The following is a 17,806-nucleotide window of genomic DNA, read 5'->3' as shown; positions in this document are numbered from 1 at the left end:
AAAAAAACCTTTTCAGTTACGGGTTTCTTTAATAACTGGCAATGTGTTAAGAAGAATAGGATTAAATCAGAGGTATCTAAAGAAATTCAGTTCTTAGATTGATAGCCGCAAAAAAATGTATAAAATTTCAATGACAAAGACCACTTTGAGAAATATTCCCACGATTTCTTACAGGATGTGCTCCAATATTGTACGGAACAAAATCATTTCCTACGGAAAATTGCCCGTTACTCCATGTGTATTTTGTGACCGAATTTCGATTCCCCATCTTATAGAAACCTGGCAACCCTATACTGCCCTGAGAGATCCCATCGTTGCCATTAATTATGCAAATTTAACTTGATGCGTGTCGCCGAAGAATTATGAGCTCAGCTCTGGCCCAAGGCTTCCAGGCTCTCTCCCATTCTCTTCCTCCGCTCTTCTCTACCCTTTCTTCCTTTTTTTAAACACATGCCATCAGGTCTTATTCCTCTTCTTCTTCTTTTTCTTATTATTTTTTTTTTCGTTATGCATTGGTCATTAAAATTAGGTCAGAGTCGAATGGAACACAAAGCGAAATCCTTGAGAATTATAAATCGACGATGACAACAACAACAAACTAGTTCAGCTCTCTTTTGTTCTCTGCTGTGTTTTTCTTTTTCTTTTCGAGTTCCTTCGATCCTTTTAGCTAGAACAACAAACAACCCATATGCGATGTTATTACGCAATGGCTGCCGATCTGCCTACCTGACTGACTTAATTATTATATCAGAGCCCTCTTCTCTTCCCTTTTTTTCCTTTTCTTTTCTTCCTTGCAGGTCAACAGAAAAAAAAATGGAAACTGCGCAGTTTCACCCGAAAAATAAGTGGAATTGGACATTGACTTTGCACCACAGATCTGAAAGAATAGAACACAGGATCCTGCGAGTCCTATAAGAAATCCTTATCCAGTTCCGAAATCCCGTTTCCCTCCCCCTTTTCCACTTTTCATTCCACACGTGCCCTTGTTTTGCCGTTTCTACCGCTTCTTTTTATTCGTTTTCGCATACTTTTTTTTTGCAACACGCGCAGCGGGAATTTTATATAAAAAAGGAGTCAGGAAAATGAGGGAAAGAGAGGGAGGGATCCGGCAAAAGGAGAAGAGCAGGAGGGAACAATATATAAAAGCTGGCGAGGATACAATAAAAAAGGTTATACGCATAAAGGTTTCATTCGGTTTTGATTGTGCAAATAATACCCTGCAACGTTGTAGTAGTTAGTTGTAACAAAAAAGAAAAGCTTTAGCATAATATTTTGGTTTAATTATTGTAACCTTCTTAGTAAATTTAAAAAAAAAAATATATATTTTTATATATATTATTTTGATCTATCGGTCAAGTTTTGCCAATTCCCAACACTCGGAAACACAGGGTATCTTAACTTCCATTTTGCCCATTTTTTGCATTCTCTTTCGTTTTTGTCTCTGCTGTTGTGTTGTGTATTTTTTTAATGCCGCCTTTATTACCGGCACTCGCATTGCATTGTATTTGTAATTTTGTGAGTATGTGTTTGCCTTCAGATAGGGGATTATATACAAATATAAAATTGCAATCGAAGAGTGCGACCGAGAGGGATAGTTCCGCCAAAGAGAGACAGCAAACGGTTATTCCGTTTCCAGTGGAATTAAGAGATTAGCTAAGGAAAGCAAAAGTGCGCTCCGAAATCTCGAGACTCGGCAACCCTGTTTTCATTTTGTTTACTTTGCCGGTTTTTTGCACAAACACCAATGCACTCATTTATGCATGGACAGAGCGAACTTGTTCAACGTTCCAAGTGGAAGTGCAGTCGAACATGTTGGAGGGGAAACGATGGATTTCAGACGCGCTTCGAACCAGCTTCAAACCGCAACGAAAGTGAATTTTTGCGAATTGCTGAGAAGTATCAAACTATTTCGCAAACTAAATGTTTAAATGTTTTGGAAAGTAAAGCACAAACACATTCAAATTAAAATTGTTTTATTTAATCTAAGCAACTAAAAAAAAAAAGTAATGAAATGAACTACAGCTATCTCTAATGTACACAACTCTTTTAACAGAGATGAAATTTAACAGTTATTTAAAAAAAGACTTCATTTAATTTCTGGTGTTCTGAAATAATCGCAGCCTTAATTTTCCATCCCCCTTTTTCCCCCACCATTACTCTTTTTAGCGCCAAAATCTGTTGAATTTTCCGCCGAATGAAAAGCGAGCGGTTGGCGGCGGTGGTGGAAAGTGAAAACCAGCCAACCACCACCCACCAACCCCCAAAAAAAGCAACAACGAAGTGGAAAAGCGAAGGAAAGAAAAATCCAACTTCGCTGCCAATGCCAAGCAGCGACGCCGGCAGCGGTGGCGACGCAACGCTGTCGCAGTTTTTTTTTTAAACATTTCTCTGTTAATCCGGCGTTTTGCTAACATTTCTCTGTTAGTTCGACGTTTTCAACAGGCGGCAGCGACGCCGACGTCAGCGCAGACGCCAACATTGACGTCGCGTAGACGCCCGACGTTCGAACGCTGTTCGCAGACGAACACAAAAACAGTTCGTATTTCGCTTTCGAACTGGTTTGGTTGTGTTAACAGAGCAAGAATTGGAAAAAACTAAACAACTTAAAACTAAAACTAGCATAGTGCGTGAGGACTGGAGAGGAATCGTTAACACAAGATTTGGAGTGATATATTGTATTTAGGAGTGACCGTTCGATCTCCAATCGAAATTATTACATCAAAGTCTCGCGTTTTTCCTTCTTTTCCCTTTCATTTAGCCGGCAAAAATAAAAAGCGGCAAAGGAGAGGCGATAAAAACAAACCGCAAAGCAACGCAAAATGTGAAAAATTGCCGAACATGGCGCCGCGTGTGTGAAAGAAAGACAGAGACAGAGCGAAGATAAACAATAGACACAATTTTTGATACTGAACGTTCTACAACAACAATAAACTCAGCTCAGGTACAACACAAAATTAAGAAAAAACAGACTGCATAAACGGGAATTTTTTTCGTAATATTTTTGATACACACGGAAAGAGGTGTACGGTTTTATAACAAAACACTAAAATTAAAAAGCAATACAAAATACAAGCAATTACAAAGTTAAAAATATAAATCCGCTCGAAAAATCAAGCAATTAAAAAAACTTAACAGTAGCCCAAAAATTAAAATTTCTCTGACTTAAATCACACAAAAAAGGCATTTATTATACAAACTAAAAATAAATTTTATCAAATAAAATAAACAAAAACCGGAAAAAAATTACCAGAAATAGACTCAAAAATAAGAAAGACTTTTGTCTGAAAATCTCCGAAAATAAAAACATCAGTTAAATTCATACAAAATTATCTACAAAAACATAACAAAAGTAAACAGCAAATCCCCAAAATATAACTAACAAAATTGTAATTCGTTTCGTTTTCAAAACAATAATAAAATCGCGAAATCACTGGAAATTCACCAAAATCAGTTCAAAAATATTTTAAAATCGGTTCAAAAATAAACCTCCAAAAATAAAACACTGGAAACATTCGATAAATATACATTCTTGGCATTTATAGACCACAAATCACAACATAAGTTCCCAAAAAAAATCAACAAGCAATATTTTCAATTTTAATATTGCGAAAAATGCTGATCCAAAATAGAGATTGAGGATTTTCGGGGATAGCCAAGCAATTTTTTAGCCGCAAAGAGTGCATATTTAGAATAAAAACACAAATTTATGGCTCCACGTCGCAACAGTAGCATCAGCAGCAGCGGCAACACCACTCAGCAGCAGCAGCAACAACATCAGCAACAGTTGCAGCAGCAACACCAAACGCAGCAGCAGCAATTGCTGCAGTTCTACGCGGAGAACACGAATTCTTCAGGCGTCTTGATGGCGCCCATGCAAGGATCTGGGGGCGTCGGAGGGGGCGTGGTTCGCTGCTGCCTACCCAGTGGAGATTGTCGAAAATTGGATGCTTTGATACCTCTGACAGAGTTATCCTTGGCGGACTGCATACGAGTGCTGTGCAACAATGAGAACTGCAGTGCAGGTCAATATATGCATCGCGAGTGCTTCGAATTTTGGGAGGCGGGCGTTTTGCAGACCCTCAAGGCCAATGGCAGAGCTCGATCCTGGTCGGAGAGGCAACGTCTTCAGCATTTGTGGACCAAAAAGGGTTACGAGTTGGTCCACAAGGCCTGCAGCTGCAAATGTGGCAGAGGACAACTGCGAAAGGATCTCGACTGGGTGGCACCAACCATTCAGGGCGTAATATACCTCAATGGATCTGGTAATCGGGGTAACCTGAATGGAAACCTCAGCGAGGACGATGATAAGAAGAAGGCCAAGAAGAAGCGGAACCGAAATAATAACAACGCAGGTGGCAATTCCAAGACCCCGCTAAGCAACAACAATGGTAACAGCTATGGCGGACTAACGCCCAATCCAAACGTCGGTGTTATTGGCTCGGGTCTGCCCCACAACAATGGTAATACCAATAGTGGTAATGCCAGCAATGGCTCCTCGGATATCCTGCAACCCAGCGTGGTGGCCACTTTAAACAACATCCTCAATCCGAATAATGTCCTGGGGTTGGATTTAAGGGCTAGAGCTGGTAGTTTGTCATCGAGTGGAGCTGGCAGTGGGTCCACCTCGCCATCGGCCTCGCAGTCCAGTGGAGAAATATCTGTATCTCCAGTGCAACAATTGCTGCAACAGCAGCAGCAACAATCGCTGCTCATGCAACCTTTGGGCCCCGCTTTCGGCAGCAATCTTCTGCAGAATGGATTGGGTCTCTCGAAGAACCTTCTGATTGCTCCCCAGCAGCAACAACAGCAACAACAGCAACAACAGCAACAGCAGCAACAGAACTTGCCTGCTTTGGCCAATATTAGCAACTTTAAGCCGTTGGCCAGCTACGAGCAGCAGCAACTTGTGCAGCAACAGAAGAACAAGGAGGTCGAACTTTATTCGGAGAGAGTGCGGTAAGTCTTAAAATAAATTACTAAGATGCTCTCAAAATATTTGGAATATATTTCAGTAATTATAAGAAAACTAAAGAAAATGCAAAACAAAATAAGAAAATTTATATGCGGCATTAACTGCCTTTGAGTTCAATTTTCTTTGTTAAAATCTGAAAAAAGGGGCCAAGGGGCATGTTGAAATGTGTGTGGCGAAATTCCCCAACATGCGGCTGGGGCACATGAGCAATTTCAATATTTATTCACAAAAATTTTATCAATTACACTTAACAACAAGGCCAGGCAAGGGGCAAAACGTTCTTGGAATTAGTTTCGCAGCTGCAAATTAAATGTTTCTTTCTAATTTTTGTTTGAAAATTTAGCTACAATAGAATTTTATATCGTTTTGAACGAATAAGGGTAAGGAGCTTATTATATTCAAGTTATTTCTTCGCTCAAAATTCGTGTGGGTCTAAGTTTTATCAATTAAAAATTCCAATACGATATCAGGTTAAAATTCATAGTGTCTTTATCGTGTTGAACAGTGTTATCAACAATTGACGCGTTTGTTTGCCCATTTTTCGTTCGTTTGCCGGTTCCATAGCTTATATAACCTTGATGGCTGAACAGCTGCAAAATACCGACAATATTTGCAGAAATATTAAATATTTATCTGAGTAATTTGCAATTCTTTTACTTCTCAAGGAAGTTTTTTGGTTTGTATTATTTGCGAAGAAAAATTGAGATGAGACATTATGTCTCCCCATGTTCCATTATGTTTCTCTTTACTTCCGATCGTTCGCGTGTTTCACTTTTATCAAAAGTCTTCTTCTCTTTTTTTTAATCTTTTGCTTGTTGCTTTGGGTCAAGGCTTCTGCCTTTTTTCTGTAATTCCTGCCCCTCATTCGTTCTGCGAATTTTCTTTTATTCATAAATCATAAAAATGAAAAATTATTGAAATTTATATGCTGCCATATAGCAACAGACATGTTTCGTATGGTATTTTTACCACATGTGTTCTTGATTTTTATTTATTTAATGCCCAATTTTAATATTTCCGTTTCCAAAAGCCAAAAAAATATTATTTATTTCATCGCGATAAAAAAAAGTAACGAAGGAGCCAAAAGAAACAGAAAAACACGAACACGAACTAGATCGTTTTTTTTGTTTTTTTTTTGTTTTTTCTGTTGTTGTTTTGGACGCGCGATCATCAAGTTTTTTAGAATCTCAACCCCTCTCTATCTTTCTTTTGCTGAATTGCCCTCTCTTTTTTAGCTGAGAACTTTGTTTTGCCTTCTATGGCATAATTCCATTCATTCTTCTGGTTTTCGCTCTCTATATTTCTCTCTGTTCATCCCACTTTCAAGGCTACGACATTTGCTTATTTTTTTGTGTGTTTTTATACCCTGAAATAAGGTATAATCAATTTTGTCAGAAGTTTGATATAAATCCAAATAGGAATTAGAAGTATGATAATGAAAATACTTACTAATATATTTTGTACTGTAAGAGTATATTCGATTACTATTTTATTTTATTCTTTGATGGTTTTTGTTTTGCATTTATATCTCTTTTTCACTCTACGCCTTCAATTTCTCTCCTCTTGCATTCTTTTTCATTCTCGCTTATCAGCATTTTTATTTGTGATGATTTGCGTTTAATTCAAAAGTAAACGTCCATAAAATTGTTTATCGCCGCTTGGTTTTTTACTTTTTATTTCAAATTTTCATTTCTTGTTTTGTTTGCATTTACTGGGGTTTATTTTTAGCGCCACACGCAGCCCATTTTTATTTTATTTAATTTTTGCTTGGTACTTTTGATTGTCGTTGTTGTTGCTGCCACGATAAACAAACTTTGCTGATTTAAAAGGTGAGCAAAATAAAAAGGCAAAAAAGTTCTCGCCTTTCCCTTTAAATGTGCCGTCTCTGTTTAATGAATGAATGTGTTGGCTCACCCTCTCTCTCTTACGCTCTTTTAACTTGTTTTGTCTGCCGGCATATTTGTGTTTTCCTTTTTTTTTTTTTTGTGTTTGGCGTCCAATGTCAAGGTTAAGACACATTTTATGTATTCATTTTCGGTGGGTGGATGAGGCGGAAGTCGGTTTGTTTTTGTGCCTTTTCCAGTTTCCCAACTTGTTTGCAGAAAGCTCTTCCTGTTCTCCTCTCTCTCTCTCTCTCTCTCTCTCGTTGTCTGCATAATATTATATCAAATCCGTAGGCCCGAAATTCTCACGTAGGCGTAATATCCTCTCCCCTATTATTTGTAATTTTCACCCCATCTTCTAGAAATGGCGCAATACTTTCCCGAACGTTCACAATACATCGCGCACAACTGAAAATAAATTGCGAAAGGCACGCCAAGAATAGAAATACTACAACAATTTGCAACTAAAAACCATAAAGTCAAAGTAGCAACAAAGTCAGCGTCTGGAATTTACATACCGAACGCAACGGGGGTCTTAAGGGTGTGACTAGTTTGCAATTTAAAATATAACGGGTATTATGAGTATATAAAGGAGAGAAAGGGTTAAGTAAGAAATATTATACTTACTCATTAAATCCATTTTTGCAGATAAAAATGTTTGATTTTATCAATCTATTTATAGTTCTTCGATCAATCCTTATTTTGGATCTGACCTGATTACTATCAAGGATAAGAAAACCTTTTAATCTATTAATATTGATTAGTTTCAGTACGTGTTTTCGACCAGTTTCACATTCTTGCACAACAACCTAAACTTATTCAATTAACATAAGGTATTTTGCTAGTCGTGACCAAAACAATTGCCTACTATTTGTTTTCAAATCGTCAGACAATATGCCGATCCCTAAGCGAGTGTGGTGATATGGTGTGAAAAACAAAACTAAAACAAAAATTAACAACTTTCGCACGACTTTTGTTGTTGTGACTATTACTACGAAAGTGAGATAGTTAGAGACCGGAAGATTTAAAGGGAGAAAGAAAGAGGTAGAGATATCCATATCGGTGCATAGCTTATCTTTTGGTCGCAGGCGTTCTGTAGTAAATATGAGTGAATTGCAGTCGTGAGGCATTGCGAAAATTTCATTTAAATTCTGTTTTTGTTTTTCTCGTTAGTTTTTCTCCCGGTTCCCCTCCGTTTTCATAGCCCCCGCTCAGCTTTGCGATAATTGAGCACGTTCCAAAAACTGTCGTCTAGACTGAAGCATAAATTTCTGCACTGTACAATTTTTATTAACGCGGAACCCCATTACATCCATATCGATGCCGATTGTTTTTGGTTTTCTGTAAAGTTTAGCGTATATAAAAAAAGGTTCTGTCTGATTTCACATTTCGCTTGGCGATGATTAAAAAACAAAAGACAAACGTAGATGGGGGCGGCGGAGCATGAAATGAAATGGTGCGACTTGGATCTCGATGGCTATATGCATACATTAAATTTACAGTATTCACAGAACAAAATTAGAGAAGTTACAAAAATATATTTGACTAAAATTGGCAATGCTATCATATTGAAACGATCTTTAAACCAACATTTCATATTTACTTTCTTGAAATATGAATATATTTTTCTAATATATAAAAATGGATCAAATTTGATAAATTTTTCTTAAATGAAAATTAATACTTGTATTTTCTGTTTGTGTATTTGAGTATAGGCACCTAAAAAGACCTTGGCGGGGGTGGAACCACAGCAATTAACGACCAATTGTTTTGGACTGTCAAATTGAGGAAACATTAAAAGCAGCGCCACATCAGACACATCAGACACATCAGACATCATTTTGTTCTTAGAAAGCTTTGTTGCGGACACGCTGTGTAGTTTCATCACAACGGGTGACCACTGTGCCAGACTCCCCCACAAAATTTTAAACCGCAACCAAATCTGCAAAACCATTTGCAAATTAAAGCGTATAACGATGTGTGGGCAGAAAGAGAAATGTTGGAGAAATGGAAGAGGGAAAAAGTTACCTAGGGAAAAGGAGTGATTCAAAAAGGGAGTCCGGGGAAATACTCACCTTTTGTTGAATATCAAATCAAGCATGCATTGCTTACTCGTTTTCCACTTGGTCCTCCGCCCTCACAACCGCATAAGCTATTAATGAAATCTTTGCCAAAACGACACGCACACTGGAACTTAAATAAACATATGCACATGCACATCAGAGTGTGTGCCGTGGTTGCAACAAGATAAAGAAATTTATATAAACAAAAGCCGTTAGGTTTTAGAATAAAACCAATATTAATAGCTTCCGAATTTTGAGAAGATAGTTTGAAGGTTCAGTTCGAATTCTTCTTTTAACTATTGCGGTATCGAATAAATATTTCTATAAAATGGAGATCGAAACTGGTTTAAAATTATTTAAAATAAATGTACATAGTTAACCACTGTATCTGGTGCATTGCAGCAGTCCACAAACACACACGTCCAATGGGCGCCTATCGAACGGCGCATGACTCTCCGGCGAAAAGTTCCCTCGACGTCATTATTGTCGTATTTTCATTGCCAACAGACAATGCCAGGGTAACTCCATCTCCGCCTCTTCCTTTTTCCCTGGAACCTTCTGCATTTACCACCCACATCCGTATCCACACAAATATATACATATACATATATATGCACACATGTGTGGCTCCATCCGCAGGCTTTTTGCCAACTTTAAAGGCTTCGATGGCTCAGCAGTTTCCGTCCCTCTCCTCATCGCTCTATCTCACTCTCTTATGCAGAACTTAAATTTACACAGAAAAATATTGGGAAAAATGTTATTTAAAAAAATTATTAATTTTAAAATAGTTAATATTTTACGAACTTTTTTCTTTATTTCGATTGCAATCGAAAAACTCTGAATTCAGATAAGAGTATGTGGTATTGATTTAAAAATATCTTAAATTTAGCAAGTAAAGTAAAATTTTATTTGATTGATATAAAACGTTCAGTTTATGTGTATCGCGGATTACTTATTTCGAAAAAGTTGGCTCAGATTAATTAGTAGGTTCTTGTCTAGCAAAAAAGAATAATTTGTTCCTATTATCTTAAGAGCTAAATGGTATTCGTCAGTGCACTTTTTCTGCTTTCTCACTGCTTGCGCACTGCTTCCCCATTTCTGCCAGCATGCTGTCGTCTGTTGGTTCATAAGCCAAGCTTTAGGTGTGTGAGTGTTTATCTGTCTGCCCCACGTCTGTCTCTGTGTGTGTGCTTTTAGGCTTTTGTGCTGTGCCATTCAGCCAAATGAGAAAGAGAACCCCAACTCCTTCTCACCCCCTTTTTTCCACTGCAGGCTGAAATTGCAATCAATATTGTTGTTGTTGTCGAGCAGCTGCCAGACACAAAAATAAAACGCAACGTGCAAAAAAAAAGTGAAAAAAGGAGTGGAAACAGTAAAAACGAGCCTGGCGAAATGAAAGAGCAAGGATGAAAGGTATGGTGTGGAGTGGGTGGAGGGGGCGTGGATGAACACGTTGAAAAGCGAGAAGTAAAAAAGAAAACAGAAAACAGAACAGGAACACAAAACATGAAATGTTTGTGCAAATGAAACAAAACTGTTGTCCTGCTCCTTCTTTTCTCTCACTCTCGCCTTATCTGTCGGTCTCTTTCGGCCCCAGCTGGAGTTCTGATTGGAACTCTCTAGCTGCAGTTGGGATCCTATCGGAGTGTACTGAAAGAAAAAAAGGGGTAACGCATAAATATTTGATAACGGGATGAATGCTTTTGGGGAACTCCTTTTGTTGAATAAATACATTCTTAATTATTAAAATGTAATATAAGAACGTTTTAAATTATATTAAATATTTTAAACACGAAAGAAAATGGAGGAACAATCTTTTCATATTTTGAATATTTACCTCACAACCATTTTTTTTTTTCGTTGAGTGTCTTTTATGCATTTGGACTGCATTGTATGTGCATATTTGTGTGGGAATGTTTGTTTTGTTTCCTATTTGATATCCATTAAAACGATTCCACATTCGGCGTTTGTCTGCTGCCCGTGACCCTGTCCCTGATGAAACTCCCCTCTTTCTCCCCCTTTATTTCGCCATTCAATCTGATTGCGAATGCATTCAGCTCTTTGTGGGCGTGGTGCCCCCTGAACTTTATGGGGATTTTGTGTTGCATTTGCAATTTGTGTCGCATGCAGTTCTTTTTCCTTATTTTTTGACTCTTGTTTATTTGTTTATTAGTTGCAATTTTAGTTTGGTAAGGGGAAGAAAATAAAATGTGAAATGTGGAGGGGCAAATTGAAAATTGACAGTCTTGCAGTTTTTGCAACACTTTAACCCTTGCCATCTTTCCATTTCCCCGTCCAAGTTTTGACACCTACTCAATCACAGTTTCTTTTGCTTAGCCATGATAAATCCTCAATCACTCCCTTTTATTTTTCCTTCCCCCATACTCTAAAAGGAGTCAGACAAGAGCAACAAATGAAGCTTAAATTTTAATCGTCACTCTGACGATAATGTTGATGATTCCTCCTGCCCTGCTTTTCATCTTATTTTTCACGCTTTACCCGTCTCGGTTTCGGGTTCTTCCTCCTCTTCTGCAGTTTCCTTTTCTTCATCTGCTCCATGCATCCTGTCAAAGGACAACAAGCGCCGAGAACGTTTCGACGCCGTTCAAAGTCATTTGGTTTTATGATTATTAGCTTGTTTAGTTCTCCTTCTACCATTTGGAATACCCTGTTTTCTTGGTGAGAAGTTAGGTATATAGAAATTTAAGATTTAACGTATCATATCATTCCTGAAAATGATTCAATATACCTCTCACAATTGCATAGATATAAACCTCATGCTTTGTAGGATACTATATGGAGTTAAAACGATTTGAGATGGTGTGCGTGGTATTTTTAAGTCCAAAGGCTTCAACATTTTTCTCACATTTTGTTGTAGTAGCTAAAGCTGGTTTTTTCTTTTGTGGGTGCGTAGCTGAAGGCAAACATATTCTTTATGCTTATATAATATCTATTTAGTTGCACTCAGGCAAGTGCTTACCCCGCCCATTTAGTTTGCCCGTTTGTTGCTTGTTTTTTGGTTGTCTGTCCCCATTCTCGCTCTCTCACTCTTTCTTTCCTCCAAACTATAGCTATCTCTATCCAGCTCCTGCGACACGACTGATTGCGCTTGTTGTGCGATAACCGTTGCCATTTGTATCTTTTCCATCTTTTGGCCATAACAATTTGACGCTTCATGACTTTGGATAGGGACAATATGCCACAGGCGAACGAAAGAGATAGGGATACCGGTCGAAAGAGATGGAGTGCTGTGTTTGTTTCGTGTTAACAACAATTGCGTTTTGTTTAATTGAATAAGTGCCTGGGCGGTCCGGCAAATGTCAATGGCTCTCAGCGAACGAAAATAAATATAAAATTCGAAGCTTGAGGCGTTGATTTGCTGCAGACCAAAAAAGGGAAAAAATAAAATAAAGTAAAATAAAGATATAGGGGGCTCAGTGGTGGAGACTCAAAAGGTCCCGACTTCAGGCAGCATGACGAGGACATAAAACGCTTTAAGTTTTTTTTTTCTCCCCACATTTTTGGGTGCATGCAACAGCGGCAACATCATTTGCCCCGTTTTGGGCAATAAAAGCAAATTATTTTTACGATCAAACCGCCGCAAATAAATAAATGCATTTTTGTAGGTTTTCTTCGTCAGCTTCTTCCTTTGTCGCTGCCCCTTTTTTGGCTTTTTATCATTTTTTTTATTTCGGAGGCGACGACACCAAATGCATTTTTATGCGTTTGCCCCAGGGCGTGACAGATCATTAGCGGAAGGTTTAAAAAATCGCAAAAATAAAAAACGAAGGAAATGGGGAGAAAAACGAAACAAAAGGAAGGCACACCAAGTTTCTTAATCGCATGACGGAATGGGAAAAAGTGTGGAATGGAATTAAGCTAATTGCAGGATAATCAGGCGAAATTCATTTCCTGTGGCCCAGAAAAAAGTGTAAGGAAACGGAGAGTAAAGAAGAAAAAGAACTGCAAAATATGTGTATAGAATATTTATGAGGTTTTTGCACGTTTAGAAGGAAGTGAAATGGATTCTTGTGAAAAATATTACACACTAAAATCTGTTCTACTTTATAGAACGTGGGACTTTTTTTTAACCTTCCTTTAGGTTTAAAAGTAATTATGCATAATATTTTATCTTTAGTGCTGTATAGAACTTGGAACTTTTTTAAAACTACCTTTTCTTGGCTAAAAATGAAATAATAGTTTTTTTCTGGACTATTGACCTTTTAAAATCCATATCCCAAGTTATCCACTCCCACAGTGTCGCAAAACAAAAACTTTCTCACGCCATTATATCTGCGTTCAATATTGTGCGCTGCTGCCGAGCAACCCAATCACCGATATTAGTAATTAACAATAACACACAGTTATATATAAACATATATATAAAGTGTGCAACATGCAGGCCGTACTCTTTGGGGCAACGATCGCTTGCTTTTGATATCCGATGATCGAAGCGGATCGAAACGAAACGAATAAAATCGGAAGGGGAATGGCTTCATTTCATTGTGTGGCGGCAATTGCTGAAAGGCTCGTTGCACATGCGAAAAATGCAACGTATCTATTGCAGCATGCCACATCGATCGACCAACATCATCATCATCGGCAGCAGCAACTAAGACAAGTTTATTGAACTTGGGCAGTTGGTGGCGCCAGCGGCAATTAAAATTAAATGTTAAATAAATGTGGCAACAGGAGAGCGAGCGGCAAGGGGCCAACTACTACAGTGTGTCCAACCTTAAACGGACAAAATGTTGTCGCTGATTCAATTAAAGCAAAAACTAATCAACGAAAATTGGGCTCGAAAAGAAAGAGGTGGGGTGGGGGCCAAAAGAGAGCAAAAGAAAGAAACGAAGCACACACATGTGTTAAGCGAAGTATTATTTTTTTTTTTCTCTGCCTTAAAAAGTTAACTTTCACTTTCGAGTGCAACTCCTTTTCCCTTCTTCTTCATCTTCTTCTCTCCACCTGATGACAGCCAGCAGCAAATGATAATAAAAATGCAACATTTATTGAGGGGGGCACGAAGTGATTCGGGGGGAAATTTTATCGATGATATGGCATGGCCATTGCCTCGATCAACTTTACTTTCGTTTCGTTTTATTAAAAATGTGAGTGCAATAAAAAACTGCATTTGCCTGAGATTTAAATCAATAAAAATACAATACATAAATTGAAAATGGTCAAAAGCGAAAGAAAGTGACACTCCAGTGTAGTCAAAAAAAAAAAAAAAAAAAAAAACGGCGCAAAATACATACCCAAAAATAAGGCCTATAAATAAATATTTACAGTTCTCGCCTTCGATTTGTGGCTTTCTGTCCTCGTTCCTGTTTCCTCGCTGACCTGGAAAATCGAAAGCCCTGAATACTTTATAATAAAAGCTGTTGCTGTCGATGCTTTTGTAATTGCTTTGACTGATAATATTGCAGCTTCTTTTTCTTATTTTGCCTTCTTTTACTCGCAATTTTGTTGTTGATGTACGGGTTTTATGGTCTACGTGTTGAAATTGTCTCCAATACTCTTCAAATAAGTCTTTTGATTAAAGGATTAATTGTATTGTCTTAAAAAAAAAATTTTTGAGCTTAATTTTGCAAAATAGATTACAATACCAAAAATCATACTAAAACTGATATTTTCTGTATATGCTAAATAAATAATAACATCAGGTTTTTGGTTTACTTTATCTTGATGCAAATGTAATTCTCGAAGGGTATTCGAATTTTCATAACCCCTTCTTGTTTATCTTTTTCACTTTCTTTTGTTGTGGTTGTTTAACCTTCTTCGCCTGTTGCTGTTAAATAAATAAAAGCTAAAAATTGTTTACCCCTTGGCCTTTTGGGCAAATGTCCTGCAATAATTTGCAGCATTCGACTGACAGCGTTTATGCCGCTTGAAAGTGCGGGTGAGAAAGAGAAGGGGGATGGTTGCACATGACCGTGTTGCATGACTTTGTAGTAAACCTGAAATTCAGTTTGGAGTTGACTTCGTTTCGTTTTTTATACAATTTTTTCTCGTTTCTGTCCCGCATCTTGTTTATGCACGCGATAAAATGGTTGTACAAAGAAGCCAAGGAAAAAAGCAAGAAATGTTTAAACGTAAATTCAGGCAAAACAAAAGCCTTGAGCAACCGTTGTCAAGCTGAAGTTTCTGGGGTCTTAATCTTAAGGTAGCATCTGCTGAGCAGCCTGACATTCAACTCTTTTTTAAATTTTTTATTTTTATTTCAGGGGCAGGGTGAAGGGTTTTCTTATCAACAGTTGAACTTGTCAAGGTTTGGCCTAGGACCATAAACAAGCCCAGAACAGGACGGGATTTGTTTCAGCTTTTACTTAGTTAGTTTATTTGACCTTATGCTAAGTAACAAATGAAGACTTAAACTAACGACTAATAATAAACATTAAAGTAAACTTTGTATTACATGGAATTATTTTTATTTGACACTATTTAATAGTTTATCACAACTGCTTACAATCAATTCAAAACTAATCCTTAATATATTTTCTCTTTTCTTTGCAGGTAAGTGAAGTTTCCACCTTCTCAAGTGCAGAGGCCATAAATCGCGGCAAGTGGCAAACGCAGAACTTTAGCTTTACGGACAGGTGGGAGGGTGATTAATGTGCAGAGATGGGGTTTTCTCGGGGAGCAGCTCCCTGAACTCTGAATTATTTGTCGACTCTTTAAGTTAAACGCTCCCCGTGGCGCCATAAACAAAAAACAAGTGGCTAGCATTTAAGTGCAGTTTAACGGTTCAATGACATAATGAATTTAAACACTAGAAAAAAATGTGTTCTTTAAAACATTAGCTCAAAGGCAGAAAATCTTTAATTTTGAGCGATTGGAATAGATTTGTAATAGTACAATAGACAGAAATTGATCAAACTTGTTACTAAGTTTTAAACAACTTTGTTTACAAATGTAAGCAAGTTTTTTTTACAAAATTATTCTCCAATCGCTGAACTTTATTAAGACACCAAACTCCACTGTTTTCTTATATGTATGATTTTTCTCGCTGTGCATCAGAAGCTTGCAACAAGAAAAGCTGGCTAACAAAAGAGGATCCTAGGATCCAGGACTCGTCTGCTGCCTTGCTAATTAGCTGCATTCATAATTTCGTGCACATTATTTACATGCTAAGCAGGCGCAGACAAAAGGAAACGAAAAGGAGGGGAATTGAAGCTCAGACAGAAGGCAACCGCAATGTGGTTGCCACGCCCTCCTGCCTCCGGTCTTGGCTCATTTACAGTTATGCAGAGCATTCCTTGCCAACTTTGCAAAGAACTCGTATAACTGCGAAAAGAACAAAAAAAAAAAAAAAAAAAAAAAAAAGGCTAAAAGGCTGAGGGCCAAGAGGTGCCAGCGTGTTGCAAGTGAAAACTTTTTTAATTGAATACATTTTTCAAGTTTATTTTGTATATTGAACCCAGGCAGCTGAGCAAGCTTCTTAAGTGTGGCAAACAGAGGTGGTTTGCAGTTAACCCAACCCTATATTTTTTACAGTGTTAGTGACTGCACTTGGTTTAAAGCTGTCTTAAGCTGAAGTTGGTTTTTTTGTCATCCTCGTTTTTCTAAGGCTTCTCTCACAGCGGGAGGTTTTTCTTTTTAACTCGTTTTTTATTCCTTTGCTTGGTATTTTTTTCGTGACTTTGACTTTGTAGTTTTTTTTAAGCCCCTTGTTTTATGTCCCTTAAATTATAATTTATTTTTAATTTGAAATAAGAATTGTTCAACCTCATTTAGTGATTAAATAGGAATTAGTATTAAATTTTCAAAGGATTAACTTTATTTAAATAAGCTTTGAAGTCAGCTTTTGCGGCACCCACACAAAGGTCCTTTTGAGCTGCGTCCCCTCAATCGATAAAATATTCAAATGCCGGCAATCAATTTCCATTTCTCGCTACTCGAAGCGAATTATCCTGGCGCCATCTTGGCAGACACTTTCCGAGAGCCATATCAAGTGGCCCCAGAGGTGCCACACAGAGGACCTCTCCCCTATTGTGATTTATATATAAGATAAAGTGGGAGGCGGGCCGGTGCGGGCAGAAGGTCAGACACGCTAATTACCCGATCAACTGTCGTCCTTCCTCTTCGCAAGCACTCAACTTGTGCCGGGAAAAGTCGGAATGGTAGCCGTAGCCGCCAGACATTTCATTCATTCAACTTTATGGCTGGCTGTCGTCTGGCTAATATGTAACTTTTATTTTTCAATTTGGTCGCAACTCTTTCTTGTTTTTTTTTTTTTTTTTTTTTCGTTGCCCTTGCTGTGCTGGTTTTCATGTTTTGTCAACATTTTTCCGCTTTGTTTGTTTCGTCTGGCTTTTCCTTAATTTTCCCCTCTTTTGTTTGCTGTCCTTTGGCTCTTTTATGATTACAGTTTTGTGTGGCCATTGTGCAGTTTGCATCCACAAATCAATTTACCCCTAGTCAGTTTCAATTATTCAATAATTGTTTATTGTCGTCATTAAATTCGGATTGTCATCCTCGCTGATTTGCATTTTGCCAATGGAAAAACGGCCGAGGAAAATCCAAATCGAATATTGCATATACAAAAAAAAAGTCAAAGCTCAAATTCGGTTTTTTGGCCATAAAAAGCTTTGTTTTTGGCCACTTGGCTGCCAGCTGCCGTTTTTCAGTTTTCAACTTTTGGTTTTTCTCTTTTTTCGTTCATTACGCGGCCTGTCAAATTAAATTTGACTCGCAGTTGCCAAATTCGTAAGCGCTCAGCAAAACAACAAAAACGACAAAAAATATCAGCAAATAAACAGAAACAAAAATGTCAAAAGCACAACAAAATAAAGTAAAACAAAAGCGAATGAAATGAAAAAAGCGACTTGCTTTGCGATCATACTGCAGTTTTAATTTCAGTTTTGAGACTTCAATTTTTATGGCATTTT

The 17,806-nt window shown here is 37.7% G+C and overlaps 1 protein-coding gene across 1 annotated transcript in view; it reads left to right on the top strand.

Annotated features, from left to right (window-relative positions):
- Positions 1-3,230: 3,230 nt before the first annotated feature.
- LOC108148616 (headcase protein) overlaps positions 3,231-17,806 on the top strand; it is an 82,160-nt gene continuing 67,584 nt past the window's right edge. The window contains 1 exon segment of the mRNA XM_017275706.2: positions 3,231-4,956. Within this exon segment, the coding sequence (XP_017131195.2) occupies positions 3,707-4,956 (1,250 nt within the window). The 5' untranslated portion in view covers positions 3,231-3,706.

Source organism: Drosophila elegans, unplaced genomic scaffold (genome assembly GCF_018152505.1).
Source record: "Drosophila elegans isolate 14027-0461.03 unplaced genomic scaffold, ASM1815250v1 contig_476, whole genome shotgun sequence".
Lineage (NCBI taxonomy): Eukaryota > Metazoa > Arthropoda > Insecta > Diptera > Drosophilidae > Drosophila > Drosophila elegans.
Note: the sequence above shows the minus strand (reverse complement) of the source record. Positions and strands in the feature narration are given on the sequence as shown.